The sequence below is a fragment of the Alosa pseudoharengus genome, unplaced genomic scaffold, assembly GCF_046254945.1.
Source record: "Alosa pseudoharengus isolate Yale_2024_CS ecotype anadromous, Long Island Sound unplaced genomic scaffold, YU_APseudo_1.1 YU_APseudo_1.1_scf_11, whole genome shotgun sequence".
NCBI classification, from domain to species: domain Eukaryota; kingdom Metazoa; phylum Chordata; class Actinopteri; order Clupeiformes; family Clupeidae; genus Alosa; species Alosa pseudoharengus.
In genome coordinates this window covers 4,673,999-4,691,060 of record NW_027468576.1, presented here as the reverse complement: position 1 = coordinate 4,691,060, position 17,062 = coordinate 4,673,999, and the positions used below count along the sequence as shown (strand labels likewise).

The following is a 17,062-nucleotide window of genomic DNA, read 5'->3' as shown; positions in this document are numbered from 1 at the left end:
TAATCTGCACTTTGTTGATGACTATATTGCTTGAAAACAAAACGACTGGTAAACTGAAGCGAGAAAAGTCCAGAGATAGGCCAAAACTGGTACTGCAATCACTTTCAAATTACTGTAGAGCGTTGTATCCCCTCCCCCCTAACTGGCAGAGCTGGCAAACCGGATGCCGAAACACTACTGACTTCGTGATTAGTAGATATGTGGAGGCCAAAACACAATATCCTGGCTGGACTCATACGGTTCCTTTAAGACTCACAGAATCCTTTATTACAGAATACTCAATTTTTACCTTATTAGTATGAATGCTTACATCTATTAACTAGGCCAATGACAAAAGACTAGTTTATAGATTGACTGACGTTGGCCATCTCACTTGAGTGTAGACTGTGATGCAGTTACAGCTCAGTGTTTCCCAAGTGTTAACCCTATGAGCCCAACTCTATTTTCAGGGCATTCTCACTACCTTTAGTTAAGTTTAATAAGTATTTATCCTGGTCATTGTAAGTGCTGAAAAAAAAACAATATATAGCATGTGTGAATGGCAGAGTCTATGCTACCCAGATCTACCACCATTTAATGTATTAATACTTGCATTAATTTGATTTTGATTTTTAATTAATAAAAAGACAAAAAGCGTATTATTAAATTCTTACATTTTGATACGCATCTCACCACAGCAAGCTACCAGCTGGACATGACTAACATGTATGTGTAGGCTAGGCTGTCCTGAATCTGGCAATATAAGAACCAACCTGGGGCTGAGCAATGTACAGAAATTCGTGGTGTGTGCCTTACAGAAATAAATGCCATTCTTTTTTTTTAGTGATGAAAAAATTTTGTGCTCCACATTTGTGACACGAACTGATATGACCTGACTTGACCTGAGCTTGCATGTAAGCCTGTGTCTGCACTCATGACTATTCTCTACAACAACTTTTTACTGCAATGAACAAAGCAAAGGCAAAAACGTGTTTCTTTGTCAAACAAATGGGGATTCAATGTGAGCCTTGAATTGTATACCATGCAGGAATTTGCTAGGATCTCAAAACCGGATTATGAACATGCTTTGCCATAGAGGACCACATGATGGCGTCAGATTATGAACATGCTTTGCAACAGAGAAACAAGTGGGGTAGGTTGAGCTACAAAGTTATTATTTTGCTGTTACTTCGTCTGTTTTTAATAACATGATCCCTTCCACCAGAAGGATGTGCTTGGTATCAATTGATAGCTTTGTGCCTCCTCTTTCATCTGGCGTGTTCCATATCTATCCGATCACAGGTTCACAAGTAATTCAAAAGGGTGTAATGGGTGCGCACTGCTAGGTTGTCAGGTTGACAAGAAAATTTCAAAATAACTGAGATCATCCTTTTAATGTCTACCTTTCTTTAAAGTGTAGCCAGTTAAGCAACAACCCCAGTAGTCATTAAAACGCAAATTACTGGAAATTTCCCTTCAGTATTGCAGCTGATTTCCTAAATGGATTTGATTCCGACTAATGCAGTGCCTGTTCAAAAATGTGATTCACTATTGAATTAGGTCTACTTTTTTTTTTTTTAACTAGGTGGTCCGTGAGGCTTTTTTTTATTGATTAAGTGGTCCTTGGTCTGAAAAAGTTTGAGAAACACTGCCCTAGCCTATAAGTGACATCACGCTCTGTCTACCACTCGTTGTCTGTAGCTGGTTATGCTTTGCGTCGGTGGCATTCTGAAATGTCCTTAAATTCGGGACCATTATCGCTCGTTTCAATTTGGGGCCTTGCAGTCAGAATTGTCGTTTGTTTATTCAAAGTCTAAAGACAGTCCAGAGTAGCCTGGGCTATTCGAAGTGTCAGTGTATTACACATAATTTTTTACATCATTTTGAATAGATACTGCATACCAAGACACCAGAAAGCTTTAGAGTGCAGAGGAATTTCGGGCATAGCTACTGAAAATATTTTAAGTACCTCCTCCTCCCGTGCCCCTTCCCCATCTGACAGGTATCCATGTGGTACAAAAAAACCATCATCATCGTCGTCATCATCTCCATCCTCATCATCATCCTGCAAAAACAAGTAGGGCGACAACTTACACATAATTAAAATCACAAAAATGAAATTCTGACAAGTCAAGAATATATAAATAAATGTACTATAAATATAGTGCCTGGTTATTTATATACAAGAAGTTGGCCTTCAGAGCTAAAACAATGTTAAACTGTGAATTGAAAATAATGATTTCCACTCACTCCCTCACTGTGTGATAAAGACTCTCCAGGCTCTTCTTCCTCCCACTCCTCATCGCTGTCTACATCATAGTCAAAAAGCTCCTGTAGAATGACAATCAGATCAAAGAATTGATAAGTCAACAATTGGGCTAAAAGATTTCATCCACTACACTTTTAGTACATTCTCATGTTTGTCCACCCCAAGCTCCACCCAAACCAATTCTCCTGCAAGATGACACCTGGAAGATGCCTAAAGATATTGCCCAATCAGAGTGAAGCATATTATGCAGACGAGATAGGACTAAAAATCATAGCATTCAAAGGCTATAGCATGTGTTGTTATAACAGTGGTGTGGCTACTCCATTAAGAACAACATGAGTGGGTGAGTGTGAGTGGCACAGCGAGAGAGAGTGAGCAAGAAGCAGATGAATAGTTAGAAGCTGGATAAAATAAGCTGAGGATCAAAGCAGAGTTTGTGAAGCAGACTTAAATGCATAGTTTGAACTGTTGGTCATTCAGACTGAAGCTGCATCTTGAAGCTGTATCACAACCGGCAGCTGAGGTGAAGGGAGTTAGCCCCGAAATTCCTGTCTAAATGATGAATACAGTCTAGATCTGAAAAAGGAAATGCTAAATTAAATTATGCACGTAGTCCAACTCAGTTGTGTAAAACAGGGTTCCCACTCATTGACAATTGAAAAAAATGTAAAACCTTTCAATGACTTCACATTAAAATGTTTATTCATGTAGGCTATATTGAACATCATCAGAGGCCTAGCTGGTCTGGTAATACTGTGATTTTTGTTTTGCATGCCGATAGACTATGCACAAAATGTACGGATGAGCTATACACTGCATGGTTTGCGCATTTTGAATTTTCCCTGGGGATCAATAAAGTATCTATCTATCTATCTCTTTTGCGTGCTTTGACTTTTGCGAATGACAACATTCCTATTTTTTTTTATTGACAAAAATTCCTTTCTTGTTATTATCTACCGGTAAATACAATTTTGCTGCTAAATACCGGATTCATTAGTTGAACTTGAACTTCACCTAGTAAAAGGGGTCTAGCGAAGCCTTATGCGACAAAATGAAATGTCATGACTTTTCCAAAACTTTCAATGAATTCCATGATTTCTCCAGGCCTGGAAAATTGGATTTTACAATTCCATGTCTTTTCCAGATTTTCAATGACCGTGGGGAACGCTGGTAAAAGTTTCCAATCACTCAAAGCTTCAAAAGTATGGGAGGACTTTACATCACAAGACAAATAGTTAAGTGGTGCACTGTACAAAAAGCTATACTCAAAGACACATGCGGTCAATTTCCCTGAGAGTTCTGTTGAGCAGCCAATGAAAATAGTTTACAGTAACTAGGACCTGTTCCTAGACCTGCCAACCTTGAAGAATTTTCTGAGAAAGCAGAGACAAAAAATATTGCTCACGTCGGCCTTCATGCATGCAGCCAAAAAATTTTACTGTCATGATGTAGAATAACTCCACACAAGTGGTAATGCAGTTTTGCATGGCCCCAGAAAATGATGCTGTTTACAAAGAGCCACTCATGATTCTAATGAAGAATCGAATCAGAATGCAAAGACAATGGCATACAAAATACAGAACTGTACTGTGCAAACATCTTGTAGCCTATAAAACCAATACAAAAAGTTGTGCAACTTTATACTTTTTTGAAAATTATACAATTTAAAATGAAACCTCTCTGCTAATATGCTTACTCTGTCAAATAGGCCTATCAGAAACATGCCTTATTGTTATTGTGTGGTTTACATGACGTTAGTGGTAGGCTAACGTTAACTTCATGTGAATGTGGATGTCATGTTAGCCTGCCATGAGCTTCGGTTCCGTTCGCTAGGCAAAACATTAACAAAAAAGTTTGTTTTGGTGCACTGATGACAGTCAGGATAATTTCTAACTAGCCAGCTTGTATTGCTCAGTGCATGTCTATAACATGCTTTACTTGCTACCTGGATAATTTCAGCGAATATTCTTAAGGTGAGATGAATGATAAGCTCATTAAACTTCACTGTGTTTGGTGGGTTGCTAACTAACGACATCACCTACTAGCCAGCTAGTTGCTGTTGAACAATCTCAATAGAATTTTCGTGACGGTAAATCCCTTTCGCAGTATCCCTTAACGTTTTTCCTTAACTAAAGAAACAATTTAAGGTATTCTGTGCAACACCCTTAAATAAACCCCTTATCTAAGGATAAATTAAGCCTTAAGGGTCATACTTCAGGGGAAAACGTATGGTGTTTTGTGTTTACCCTCACTATGCCTCGCAGTGGCACCATGCGTGCGTGTGAAAAAAGTCCCGTCTGAAACACTGTCGCGCGGCGCAGCGTTCCAAACGTTGTGTAATCAAATACACCGGTATGGCGGTATATAAAAAATTCATATCATAACGAAAATATACACCGGTATACGGTGTGAACCGGTATACCGCCCAGCACTATGTTTTAGAGCCTTATAACCCTGACCCATGAAAAACACTCATGTTGATAGGGACTGATGTGGATATGTTGTCCATTTTCTTTTATGTGGGCCCTATTCAATAATGCCTGGTATTATACCTCTTTTCAATCCATTATTATTAAATATTTATTTTGTAAAGAAATGCATCTATCGCCCATGTTATGCCAACATATCTAATTCACCTGGATGTAGGCTACAGTAAATAGAGGTTTATGGACATCTGCTGTTGTCAGTGTGTAGTCTATCCCTTTACTCACAATAGCCTACATGTTTTGTTTATTTGTAATCAATGTTCAATTATTACCTGCTGACTAATGCAAATTACTGATTGCTTTTAAAGAATTTCACTTGCACGTGCACTCAAGTTTCTTTCAGATTGCAGACTTTCAGTCTGCAAAGATTAGGCCTACATTACCCCAACTACAGTGATAGGTGCGCAATCTCGTCTGGAAGCCTATTATTTGTTCTCGCTTGTTTTCACTCTAATAATCAAGAAGAAGGATCTATATGCTCCAAAGAATAAAAACAAATTGAACACTCATTAATGAGCAGCTCAAAATATTTCGCCTTGGTCCACTTTCAGACTCGTTGTTAATGGCTGCATTTTGCCTTGGAAAGGTCCGCGCTCCATTAGCGCCTTAGTTATAAAAACTTTTACCATCAGGGACACATTGAAAATATGAAAATATAACTGAAACAAATGGTGAACAAGTAATAACTTTCCAAGACATAATCAAACTATTAGGCCTAGGTGAATTTACAATCAGTGGAATATTTTTAGTTTCGCAGCAAAACGGCAGCTAAGGGAATGCGAATTTGCGAGTGAACACTTGTTAAACTCACCTCATCAAGTCTTTCATTTAACCCTTAGAACCCTAAGCTGTTTTTAGGGCATTTTCACTACCTTTATTCATATGGATTTATTCTGGTCATTGTAAGTGCCACACACACATATTATATATTGTTTTTTTCAGCAGTGTCTAGGCTACCCAGATCTGCAATCATGTCATGTATTAGTACTAGCATTGATTTTATTTAGATTTTTTAAAGAATTAAAATATAAAGAGTATCATAAAAAATCTTATATTTCTACATGTATCTCACCACAGCAAGCTCATAGCTCTACATGCATTTCATGTGTGTGTAGGGCAGACTGTCCTGAATCGGGCAATATAATTGCCATGTTGGAGGGATACTCTGGGGCTGAGCAATTTACAGAAATATGTGGTGTGTGATTTACCGAAATAAATGCCATTTTTTATTTAGTGATGAAAAATTACCTTTCTGCGCTCCATATCTGTGACACGAACTGATCTGACCTGACTTGACCCGAGGTTGCGTGTTAGCCTACGTGCCTATGATGTATGCACTCATAATGATTCTCAACTTTTTACTGCATTGCCATGAACAAAGTAAAGGCAAAAAGGTGTTTCTTTGTTGAAAAAATTGGGATGCAATGTGAGGCTTGAATTGGATGCCATGCAGGAATTTGCTAGGATCTCAAAACCGGATTATGAACATGCTTTGCCATAGAGAAACACACAATAGCGTTGGATTATAAACATGCTGCCACAAGAACAGACAAAAACGTGGGGTAAGTCCAGCTATATGAAGTTATTTTGCGGTCACTTCGTCTGTTTTATAACCCAGACGGATCAAATGATCGCTCTGAGTCTCCTCTTTCATCTGACATTCGTGGCATATCTATCCGATCACGGGTCCGCGAGTAATTCAAACGAGAGTAATGGGTGTGCAGTGTTGGTTTGTGTACATGACGTTATTATTTTGCAGTCACGTCTGTTTTTATAAGCCAGAAGGATCGATAAACATGGTACTAATGGATAGCCCTGTGTCCCCTCTTTCATCTGATATGCTTGCCATATCGATGCGATCACGGGTTCGCGAGTAATTCAAACGAGAGTAATGGGTGCGCAGGTGAACGCAGAGAAGTATAGACTGTAAATATGATGCATTTTGATTTAATTTCATTATTTTTTTAAATTTCATACTTGATCGTACAGACAGTGTGTAGTCTCTTTGGAAAGCCCCACTTCTGCTCTGTCATGCAATAAAGGTTTCATCTTGCTGCGATGAACGGTTCCGGAGCAATGTAACAGAGAAGAAAGGGTGTGTTTTTTGACGCACTTTGCGTCAATCGGGTTCTAAGGGTTAACCGACCGTTTGCTGAAGAAAAAAAATAAGAGGCCACAATGCTTTGCCTGTCATTCTCACTTGTCACTTACTCTCTGTATCTCATCCTCGCATGAAATAGATTAGCGGGAGATTCACATGCTCAAGGAGCTTTCCGGAGAAGTTGGATGTCTGCTCGTTTTGCGTAGTTTTAACAGGGTTCGTACACCTATTCCAAGATCAAATTCAAGCACTTTTCAAGCACTTTCAAAGTCAATTTTCAAGCTTTTCCAGCACTTTCCAGCGGTGGCAAATTACATATTATACAAATATACTAACTCAAAATGATTTTTACTTTTTCATCATTTAGAGATGGTTTTGTCAGACAAAATTGTGTTTCTTAATAGCAGGAAAAGAAATTAAAGGAAAACTTAAAAATGTGTCACCTGTCTGGACGAAGACTTTGCTTCCTATCTAACTGGCTGAGTCAATATACCAAATAAAACATTAAATAACTAAATAAAATAAAATAAGAAAATAAGCACTCAACAAATAACTATTCTTTGCTGAATATGTGAACTCAAACTAATGTTAAGGCTCGCTGTTTCATGACAGTCAAGACTGATTATGTGTCTACAAGGGCATGCAGACAGGCCTACATCTGTTATCATGAGCTACCAACCAGTAGGCTAGTAATGCGGAGATGTGACGTTGGGTGACATGAAGATGACCGAGTTGTCATATAATTGGATAAATTTAACTTCTTGCCAAACGACACCATATGCACATATGCAAGGTGTTTTAATGTACTTTCCATTTGTATAATTTATACATTATACAATAAATCACACTTAGAAATACAGCCTATTAGGCATATGGTACATTTATAAAAGAGCAAAGTAGCCTATGAAAGACCTAACCATAGAGGGCTGTAATGTAAAGGCCATCACGATCATTTATAACACGATCATTTATAACAACTTAAACCAACACACCTTTCCACAATATTCTACTTTTTTAGATGCACCTGTATATTTCAAGAGCCCTTTCTCCAATTGGTTTTGAGGATATTTATACTGATCTCTGCTCCATCTTTAATTAAGAATGCTCTGCTTCTCCTCATCAGAGTAGTGAATGTTGCATTTATAAATTGCAGGGTCATAGGCTGCGCTTGTACCTTCTGACAGTCAGAATGTCACATCTTGACTCTCACTTACTTGTGAGGGCCCTTTGCCTATTATTTCCCTCTCTTATCCTAACTCTTTCTCCTCATTTCCACCTTTCTGCCTGATTTCCCTTCTCCTGTCTCCTGTGTAAATAACTGACCAATAATCAATATCATGCTTAGATAATATCCATATAAATATCTACTATTATCTACTATCTAGGCTACTATCTATATTGGTCCAGACTCTGATGTCTAATTTTCAGTGCAGGTTAGCTAGCTGCAACTCCACTGAATTTCAGCATAACATTTTGAGTAGGCCTTGAAGTCAGCCTTTGTTCAGGTCTGACGATTATATATTTTGGACAATGGATTTGTGGGTATTGAAGTTTATTTGAGCTGCGTGAGACACTGTGTTGCGTTTGTTAGTTAGGACATAGCTCCGCGATAGCAGAGTCAACTCTACTTTCGTTTTGACATGTCAGAGGTATCTACAACTAGGCTACTTGTTGCGTGACAGTGCGTTGATGTAGGGATAATGGTCTTGTCGGCAATTTCTAGTTAATAAATAAAACGTAGAGATGTCCGATAATATCGGCCAACCGATATTATCGGCCCGATATTAGCATAAAAATGTAATATCTGTTAATATCGTTATCGGATTTTTTTTGCCTTAAAACCGATAACATAATGCTTGCGTTACACACAAATAGTGCCTATGCGCTCCTGAAGCGTTTACCGGCGCACAGATGATGACCTCATCAATCTGCGTCTTGAAGCATACAAACAAGCGTGGATGGCTGCAGTAACAAACTTGCTCGTGGCCGTAGTAGCCCCTTGAGTTGGCCGTGACGCCCCTTTGAAAATCAGAGGTTTACAGGCCACGGTGGCCTTGGTGCCCCCTTCTTTAAATATTCTGCTTTGCGTCCTACTAATAGCGATATATATTTAGCCTATGGCCTATGGCCAAATTACGCAGTGGAGAAAGTGACAGCGCAAGAAAGAAAGTGCGTCCAAATTAACCCATCCTACTCATCACACAGACATCACAAGTATCACACTAAAGAGCTTTTTCTCAGCTTTTAATCGATGTTAGCCGCTAATTGCTGTGGTGAACGGTTCGCGAGAAAAGTAAATAATATTCAATTTAATCATAAATTCTACCGAAGGTTTTGCGTCCATCTCCCTACCCATTCATCTCGGTGGAATACTTCAGAACCCTTCGTTTAACACATGACAAACCATATATCAGAATAAACAGCAGACCTTACCGAACAGAAAGGTGTAAAGCAGTCCCCTGTACAGTTAGCCGTTCCAGACTAATCCCGTTTTGAATTTGCAGTAAATTTCAACATACATGGATGTCTCCAAATTTGGGATTTAAGTTTTACACTGTGTTTAAATTGTTCCACATTATTTCATAACGGGCCAAATACAAAACAAATATTACAAATGTCGCCTAGATATCGGTAAATCAGAGGACAGCTGACTGTAAGAGTTTGTGAAAGTAGCCTTAATGATCACAAAATGCTAAGCATGCATCTAGGCTATTTGAGTTTCTTAAAGCTGAGCTGTGCTTAAATTGTTCAATACATGATTTCATAACAGGCCAAATATAAAATAAATGTTAAATATAGCCTAGATAACTGAAAATATTAGATGATCAGATGATTTACAGTTATATGTAATATGTCATGTTTTATGTTTTTGTATACAGTGATGCAGGTCTACTGCAGTGAATACAACTTTGATCATTTTTATAGCCTACTACTGTATAGTTAACTTTGGCCTTGGTGCCCTGACATGTGGCCTTTGTGCCCCCCACCAAATATGCCCAACTGAAGGCCAAGTGGCCTTGCCCCTAAAATGGTGAAATTCCAAGCCTGATTGTGGGTATGGCCCGTTATGTACTTCACCTCAAGCCTGAAGTATTTTTTGTAGCTCAAACAAATGTTTTCAAAATTGTGCAGTATAGTTGCTTGCCACATTGTAATTGACTCATATTTGTGCATTCATTCAATTAAGGTGATTGAGTTTTAGTTAAAGAAACAGTTCATGAAGCATCCTACAAATGCAGGCTCATTTAACACAGAAAAAGGGTAGCCTGTCATACACTATGCCTGTTATTTTAGTTGGCTTTACATTCTGCTATGTTGCACATAGTTGTTCAGGTACAATGTTTTATCATTTGTGAAGAAGTCAAATTTGCCCTATTTGTTGTGGGCATTGTCAAGATTATCTCAGGGAGAGTACTGTTGTTTGAGACAATTTAAAAAAATAAACATGGCACTTTTTCCCTAAATTAAGTTAAAGTATTTTTCTTATTTTGCACAGACAAAGTTAACATTTGGAAAGCCTTGTTGCATTCAAGAATGCATCCAGTGGGGCATCACAATAACATTAAGCATGTTGTGTTAATTCCATAACAGGAGATATGTGATGTTACCTAAATTAGTTTTGAGGAAAAATAACCCACATATCGACATCGGTATCGGCTGATATCGGAATCGAAATTTGAGAGTTGGACAATATCGGCATATAGGATATCGGCAAAAAAGCCAATATCGGACATCCCTAATAAAACGTAACTTGAAGAAAGAAAGGTGACCTCATGGTAGAGACGTGACTGGTTCGGTTTTGCATTCACATAGCCTACCATAAAGTTTTGTCTCCCTCTTCAACCTAACTTTCTCATCATCTTCCAATGATTGGAGCCAAGTAGCCTATTCAATATGTTATATATGTTAGCTTTAATGGCGACCTATCTAGCAATGCATATGACCCTACATGATTTCTGTTCAGCAGTCCGAAATAGATGTTTTCTAACCAACGTTCATTAAAACGGCAACCTCACTTCATGTTGGTCATCTCCGACTGTGAGCAGGGGGGCGTTGTCACGCATGAAAACAGACTGGCAGATCCATAGACTGGGCAGATCAGTCACACACGCAGAGGCGCAAGGACCATGGCGGAGAAGTTTTCATTTTAAACTCTCCGACTTTCTGATCTAATAGGCTAAGCTAACTATTCAGTCAGATAGCTATTTGTGTCAAAAAAAAAAAATACACTTACAATTTTAAGCATTTTCAAGCACTTTATCCAAAATGCAAGCACTTTTCAAACCTTGAAAACGCAACATTAAAATTCAAACATTTTCAAGGATTTCGAGCACCTGTACGAACCCTGTTTTAAGTTAAAAAAAAATCGTAGCACCATATTTTGATGTGAAAATGCGTGGTTGCTACGCATAATGCGTACAGATTGCCTGTAAAGTTTCCGGGAAGTGACCCAGCGAGACTGACTAGTGATGAACCCACGAAAATAAATGGCCTAGTTTTGACCCAAAGTGGCAACCATCAAAAGCCGAATTATGATAAAATGTCCAGATTGTGCGTTTTCATGAGTTTTCGATCGTCATCTATTTCAGTTCTATTCATCATAGAGTTCCCAAAATCGCACATAAGGTGTTTTAGAGTAATTAAAAAAAAGAAGCTAAAAACATAATATTGTGATTTTGGCACTCCACGCATGGGAACAAAAAACAGAATATTGTGTTAAAAGAGAAACATGGCCATCTGGTCAAACAGTAACATTATTCTACATGTAAGTGATTGAGTTGAAGCATACCTTGTCTTGCAGTAAGGGGCAGCGTGCAGAAATACATGTGCTCTTTTTACTCCAGGTACCCCAGTAAGCAGGCCTGTAATTCTCATGGAACTGCAGGAGTTTCATCCGACCCCGATGCTGCTGGTTAGGCTGTGGTCCCTTCATCACTACCAGACTGTTGCTGAGATTTGTAAAGAAGCAAAGTTTTAGTAATCAAGGATTTTTTATTTAACCCTTTAGGCACCCCCTAAGGGTTAATTTGTATTTTTCCAGTGACGCTGCAACGACGCTGCAACAACCCAAACAACCGACAGATGTCTCTTGTGAGCAGGGTATCTCGTAAAAAGAAATGGAGCCTGGAAAACCCTACACAGACTTCACTACAGACTTTAGCAGACTGGTTTAGAAATAATTTAATAGCCAGAAATACGCCTGCCCTGCCCTAATAAAGAAATATTTGGTTAACTGCGAGTGAATCCTGTTTGCAGCCGTAGAAGAAACGCAGGGGGAATGAAACACTCCGGTTTTCTCCGAGTGCAACGATGATAGACAGACATCATTTGGACAAAACTGAGCATATTAACCTCCGTTGCTCAGCCAAATGCCTTCCTGTTACGTCCTGTTATCACGGAGTGACAGGCGATAAACGATTTTTGATGGTCACAAGTTTACTTAATTTAATTAGCGGTTTATTTTTTTGATTATTAAAGAGTGTTTTTCATTTAAAGATTTGACTTCATGCTTATTCAGTAGAGCATTTAGTGCTCTCCCCAATCCCAGACGTTCACATTGCATGTTTGTTTGTAATGGATGCAACAGCAAGATAGGTTATGCGCTTTACCATGATGGCAATGAATTGTTAACATGAACCAAGACATATAGCCCAGCAGCAATCTATCTAAAATAACACATACTTGAAGTACCATTCATGATATGTTGTCAAATATTGAAGTTGTGGGAGGTTTACATAATTTAAGCTGTAGGATGTTTCCCCATATTCTCAGATGTGCAAAACTTATTTCGGTAGGTCAGTCACTTGTGCAGCGCAGGCTTTTCCAAACGGACGGTACTTAAAATGCAACACAACCGTGTTTAAAGCTGGATGAGGACAACCTGAGGTTGTGTGTGTGTACAAAATTCAGCAGAGAATTTAAGAGCTTTGAAAATATTTAACGTTGCTTCACATCACATTGAACCCCTCCCAAAAAAAAAACCTCAGATTTGCACGCTTCACACAAGTCACCCAAACTGACGTGAAAAAAAGCGGGAGGCGCCGCAAAGCATGCTGTTTGCATCCCTGCTTCATACATCAAAGCCTTGCTGTCATACGAGTTCACTTCCTGTTTGGCGGCTTTGTCGCCATATTTGATTTGCTTTCAAACTCAAATAAACTTGAAATTGAAATATCTGACAAGTATCATTTGTGCGTCTTGGTCTGAAGATAATCTCCACTAAGTTCCGTGAAAATCGGATGAAATTTGTGACCGCTGAAACTTTTCATAGTTTAGATCAAATCCAGTATGGTGGAGATTGAATATGGCAGAAAATTGACGCGATAGGGGTCAATGGATCCAGTGGTCAATGGTCCAAGGATTCAGACGCTACCTCAATTGTGAAAATCAGACAAAAAGAGTCAAGAATCATACACATAAATGCATGCCCAATATTGAACTTGTGGTGGCGCTAGTGTCCCCAATGTATATGCAGAAAAATTGCTGTGAGTGATTGGGACAGTGTCCTGACTATTGTTATCAAGTTTGGTCACGTTAACTCAAAAGCGTTGCCAAGATGTTAGCCCACTTCCTGTTTGGCGGCTTCGTCACCATATTTGATTGGCTTTCACTGGCAAATGAACTTGAAATTGAAAAATCTGCGAAGTAGTAAATAAGTATCGTTTGTGCGGTCTAAAGATCCTCTCCGCCAAGTTCCGTGAAAATCGGATGAAATTTGTGACCGCTAAAACTTTTTGTAGAGTTTGGACTAAATCCAATATGGCAGAGGTCCATTGGTGGTGCTAGAGTGTTGGGCATAGAGTTTTGTAAATTGGTAAGTGTGATCATGGGATGTCTGAATCAGTGGTTCAATTTTCAAATTTTGAAACCCGTTTGACCCGTTGGTAGTGCAAGACGGCTGGGTTTAGAGGTCCGTAAATGAGTGAGTGGTCGGTAAAATGTCCCAAAACTTTCTGCCAAATTTCAGCACTTTTTACCCATGCGTTCTATGGGCTGCTATAGACGCCAATGGCAGAGGTATAATAATAGGAAAAGTTAGTAACTCAACTAACTATCACTACATTTTTAAAATCATGTTGTGCTTATGCACATTTCCCCTTGAGAAAAACTTTTGGTATAACATTACTGAACCCTTTAAAAGTAAAATGATTAGACTTTTAACTCCTAGATGGCTTTCACAACTTTCTTGCAACAGCAGCAGTTTAATGTTTATTAATTATATATTTTAAGGTCTTGAGGTTTTTTTTTTTACAGACAAAACTTACATGAAAGTGGGAAAGTTGTGATGCTCTAAGCAAAGTCATACCTTTCTGGATCTTGGTGTTTAGGTTCCGTTGGACCACAGCAACGTGGCTTCCGCCACGTCAATTCCTTCAACCAAGTGATGCTCCTGTCTGGCTTAGCCAGGTATTGGTCTAGTTGCTCTAAAACTGCATTCTCGCACGGCACCCGACACACTGGCGCCAAACACATGTTTTCCTTGATCTCGAATGGGGCAAATTTGCCACAAGCGGAGGCAAGCGTCTGAAAGAGAGATGATGTCTGAGATTTGTTCTGTTATTAATACAAAATAAATAAAAACAATGAAACAACTCTATGAAATGTAACCTTTGGGGCAAGCTGAGTCTTGGGCTTCTGCAAGAAGCGTGTGATCTCTGCTTTCTCTGCTTTAATCCTCTGAAAACAAGAGAACATATTTTCAAAATTAAAAAAGGGGGAAAAAAGACTACATGGCATGAAATTGTGTTGTCTGGAAGTCTTGTCCAACCTATGAGGTTGACCAGGGGCCTGTACTACAAAGCGGGGTTACTGGCTTGTCTGGGTAACTTCGAGAGTTACTTGATCACGTAACTTGATCACGTAACTTCCTGATTAACCCGTACTACGAAAGGTGGATAGAATTAAACCGAGGTATGCTGCCATGGCAATTTATGCTGCATCTCAAACCTGCTCCGACCAGGTTATGTTCTTGGTTAACCCGAGGTTTCCGTTAACCACACCCTTTATAAGTATCACCACTCCACTAACAATTTCTCCCGAGACATGTCGGTGTACCTGGATGATCCATATGACATTGGAGCGCAAATCGTGAGGGACTCTCTTCGCAGGGCGAGGGGTTTTAGAGACCGCCAGAAAATATATATAGCCTACCTGGACGATATTCTCTATGAAGATATAGATTGTCAGCCAAGGGAATTCGTTATCTTTGTCAGATGATCTAGGAAGACGTCTCATAGCAATGCCCGTACGTGGACATTCATGTATTCCATCGGTGATGCAAGAATACTGTATGTCCGAAAATAAATTGGACATAGGCCTACAGTATGCTGAACATCTGAGCAAGAATAGCCTAAAATAAATCAGACATAGCCTGACATAATAAGACATCAGGCCTAATAAATAAAAATCACCATTTTAACAAACTTGTTGAATTGAAGGTCATATTACTGTACCCTGCACATAAAGGCTACACATTTCCACAGCACCAGAATCCGACCGAATGCCTCCCTCAACCCCCTCCATAATCGGCCTTCCACTATTATTTGCGATGGCCAACTCTTCTGCTACTGTAAAACACTCTGGTGCCTTTCCTCCTACAGTAGTGTTCAAAGACACCTTTTTCTTGTTAGCTGTAAAACAGAAGCCATGTGAAGGCTATAAGCTAGGCCTACATGTTTTCATAATTAAGAAATATCAATGCAAGCTATAACTATATAAACCTACTATTCTGAATAATGTTTTTGTGTTTCATTTTCTCCTGCTGCCATGTGCGTTTGGCAATGGTGTTGCATCTGAAATGTTCACAGGATTAGGCATACACTAAATCAGTCAATGGGGGCTACTTAAACATTCAATTATCCCTATTACTGTAATCTATATGCCCACTTCTGAATTGGGTTGCATCTGTAGGCCTTTCTATGAACTCAAAATAGGCTATTTAATTATTTCAACTCATTTCAGACATTCCGCAAGCTACTAATCCTCCGTAACATATATTTGAAGAACATAAAACTTTACTTTTAGGCATTTAGGCTACCCGATCTGCAATACGTTGCCAACAGCCTTGCTTTGTTCACTGCCGACATATTTGATTTTTGTCGTAGAGTGGGTTTTAATTCCTCATAACTTGTCATAATAATTGTGCATTCCTCATCCGTAAAATAAGGTGATCGCGTCATCATTGAAAGTGGTGACTTGCGCTGCAACCCGCCCCTTTTATGTGAACTCGCATAAACTCCAATTAGGTTAACCCCGGCTCAACAAATCAACTTCATAATCAGCGTCGTAGTACCGATTAACACCACTTAAGATAACTAGGTTTTGTCAACCCCGGTTTAACAAAGTAACCCTGGGTTACATCTGGGTAGGTTAAGCTCCCTTCGTAGTACAGGCCCCAGGTATGAACTCGGGTATAAAAAGGGAAAAAGGATAAACAGTTTGAGAATGTCTGCCTCCATTGTCCATAGGGGACGTCACAACAAAAAAAAAAAAATAGTATTCAACCTGCAGTGTTATGTAGGCTATAACGACATCAAATTAGATCACGTAGAATGAGCAGGTGAAGTGTTTAGATCCGTAGAAGCATTTTCGGGCAGGTCATTGAGTTGTTCTGTCACCTGGAATAACCTACAGCTGTAACCACTTTGTCCCTTCCTGTTTGGTGCTGAAGAGAGCTCACTATGGTTTTGATATATTGCCCACGCCACTACTTGCATGAGACAAGACTAAAAGACTTTTTGAAACATGTTTGATATTGTCGTCACATCAAGACTGGAAAGACTGACTAGGACTTAAAACTGATAGGATTGCCTTACATAGTCAATGCAATCTAGGTGTCCCACACAGTAAAACTCTCATAATTTCATTCCGACTTTGGACATTTAGTTGCCCACTGTTAAATGGCTTGAAAAACGTATATTCTAAGGAAAGCATTATCACACGGGATACAGTTTGAAAAGGTTTCTACGATGGTGGTTTTGGCAGGTGTTTGTGCCGCCGCGGTCATTTTGTAGAGCAGCAGCTCTCATTTGACTGCATATTTCTGTTTGAGGTGCTGCAATAAATTTGTCATGCTGCTACCTTTGTTAGCAACAGCCTTTAAACACATTTTGCAGTGGGGCTTTGTAAGTTCTGGATCCGACGCCGCAAAACCGAACTAATTTCAAACAACTGATGACACTGTGCCTCTCCTGGGAACAAGCTCTTCCCTGTTTGCTGCCATGTTGT

General features: G+C 39.2%; 1 protein-coding gene across 1 annotated transcript in view; it reads right to left on the bottom strand.

Moving 5' to 3' along the window:
* chaf1a (chromatin assembly factor 1, subunit A (p150)) overlaps window positions 1-17,062 on the bottom strand; it is a 64,235-nt gene that overhangs the window by 25,241 nt on the left and 21,932 nt on the right. Inside the window, exons 7-11 of the mRNA XM_076277786.1 lie at window positions 14,444-14,512; window positions 14,142-14,359; window positions 11,625-11,784; window positions 2,230-2,310; window positions 1,949-2,044 (exon numbers count right to left, since the gene is read on the bottom strand). Coding sequence (XP_076133901.1) covers window positions 1,949-2,044; window positions 2,230-2,310; window positions 11,625-11,784; window positions 14,142-14,359; window positions 14,444-14,512 — 624 coding nt within the window. The remainder of the gene's footprint in view (window positions 1-1,948; window positions 2,045-2,229; window positions 2,311-11,624; window positions 11,785-14,141; window positions 14,360-14,443; window positions 14,513-17,062) is intronic.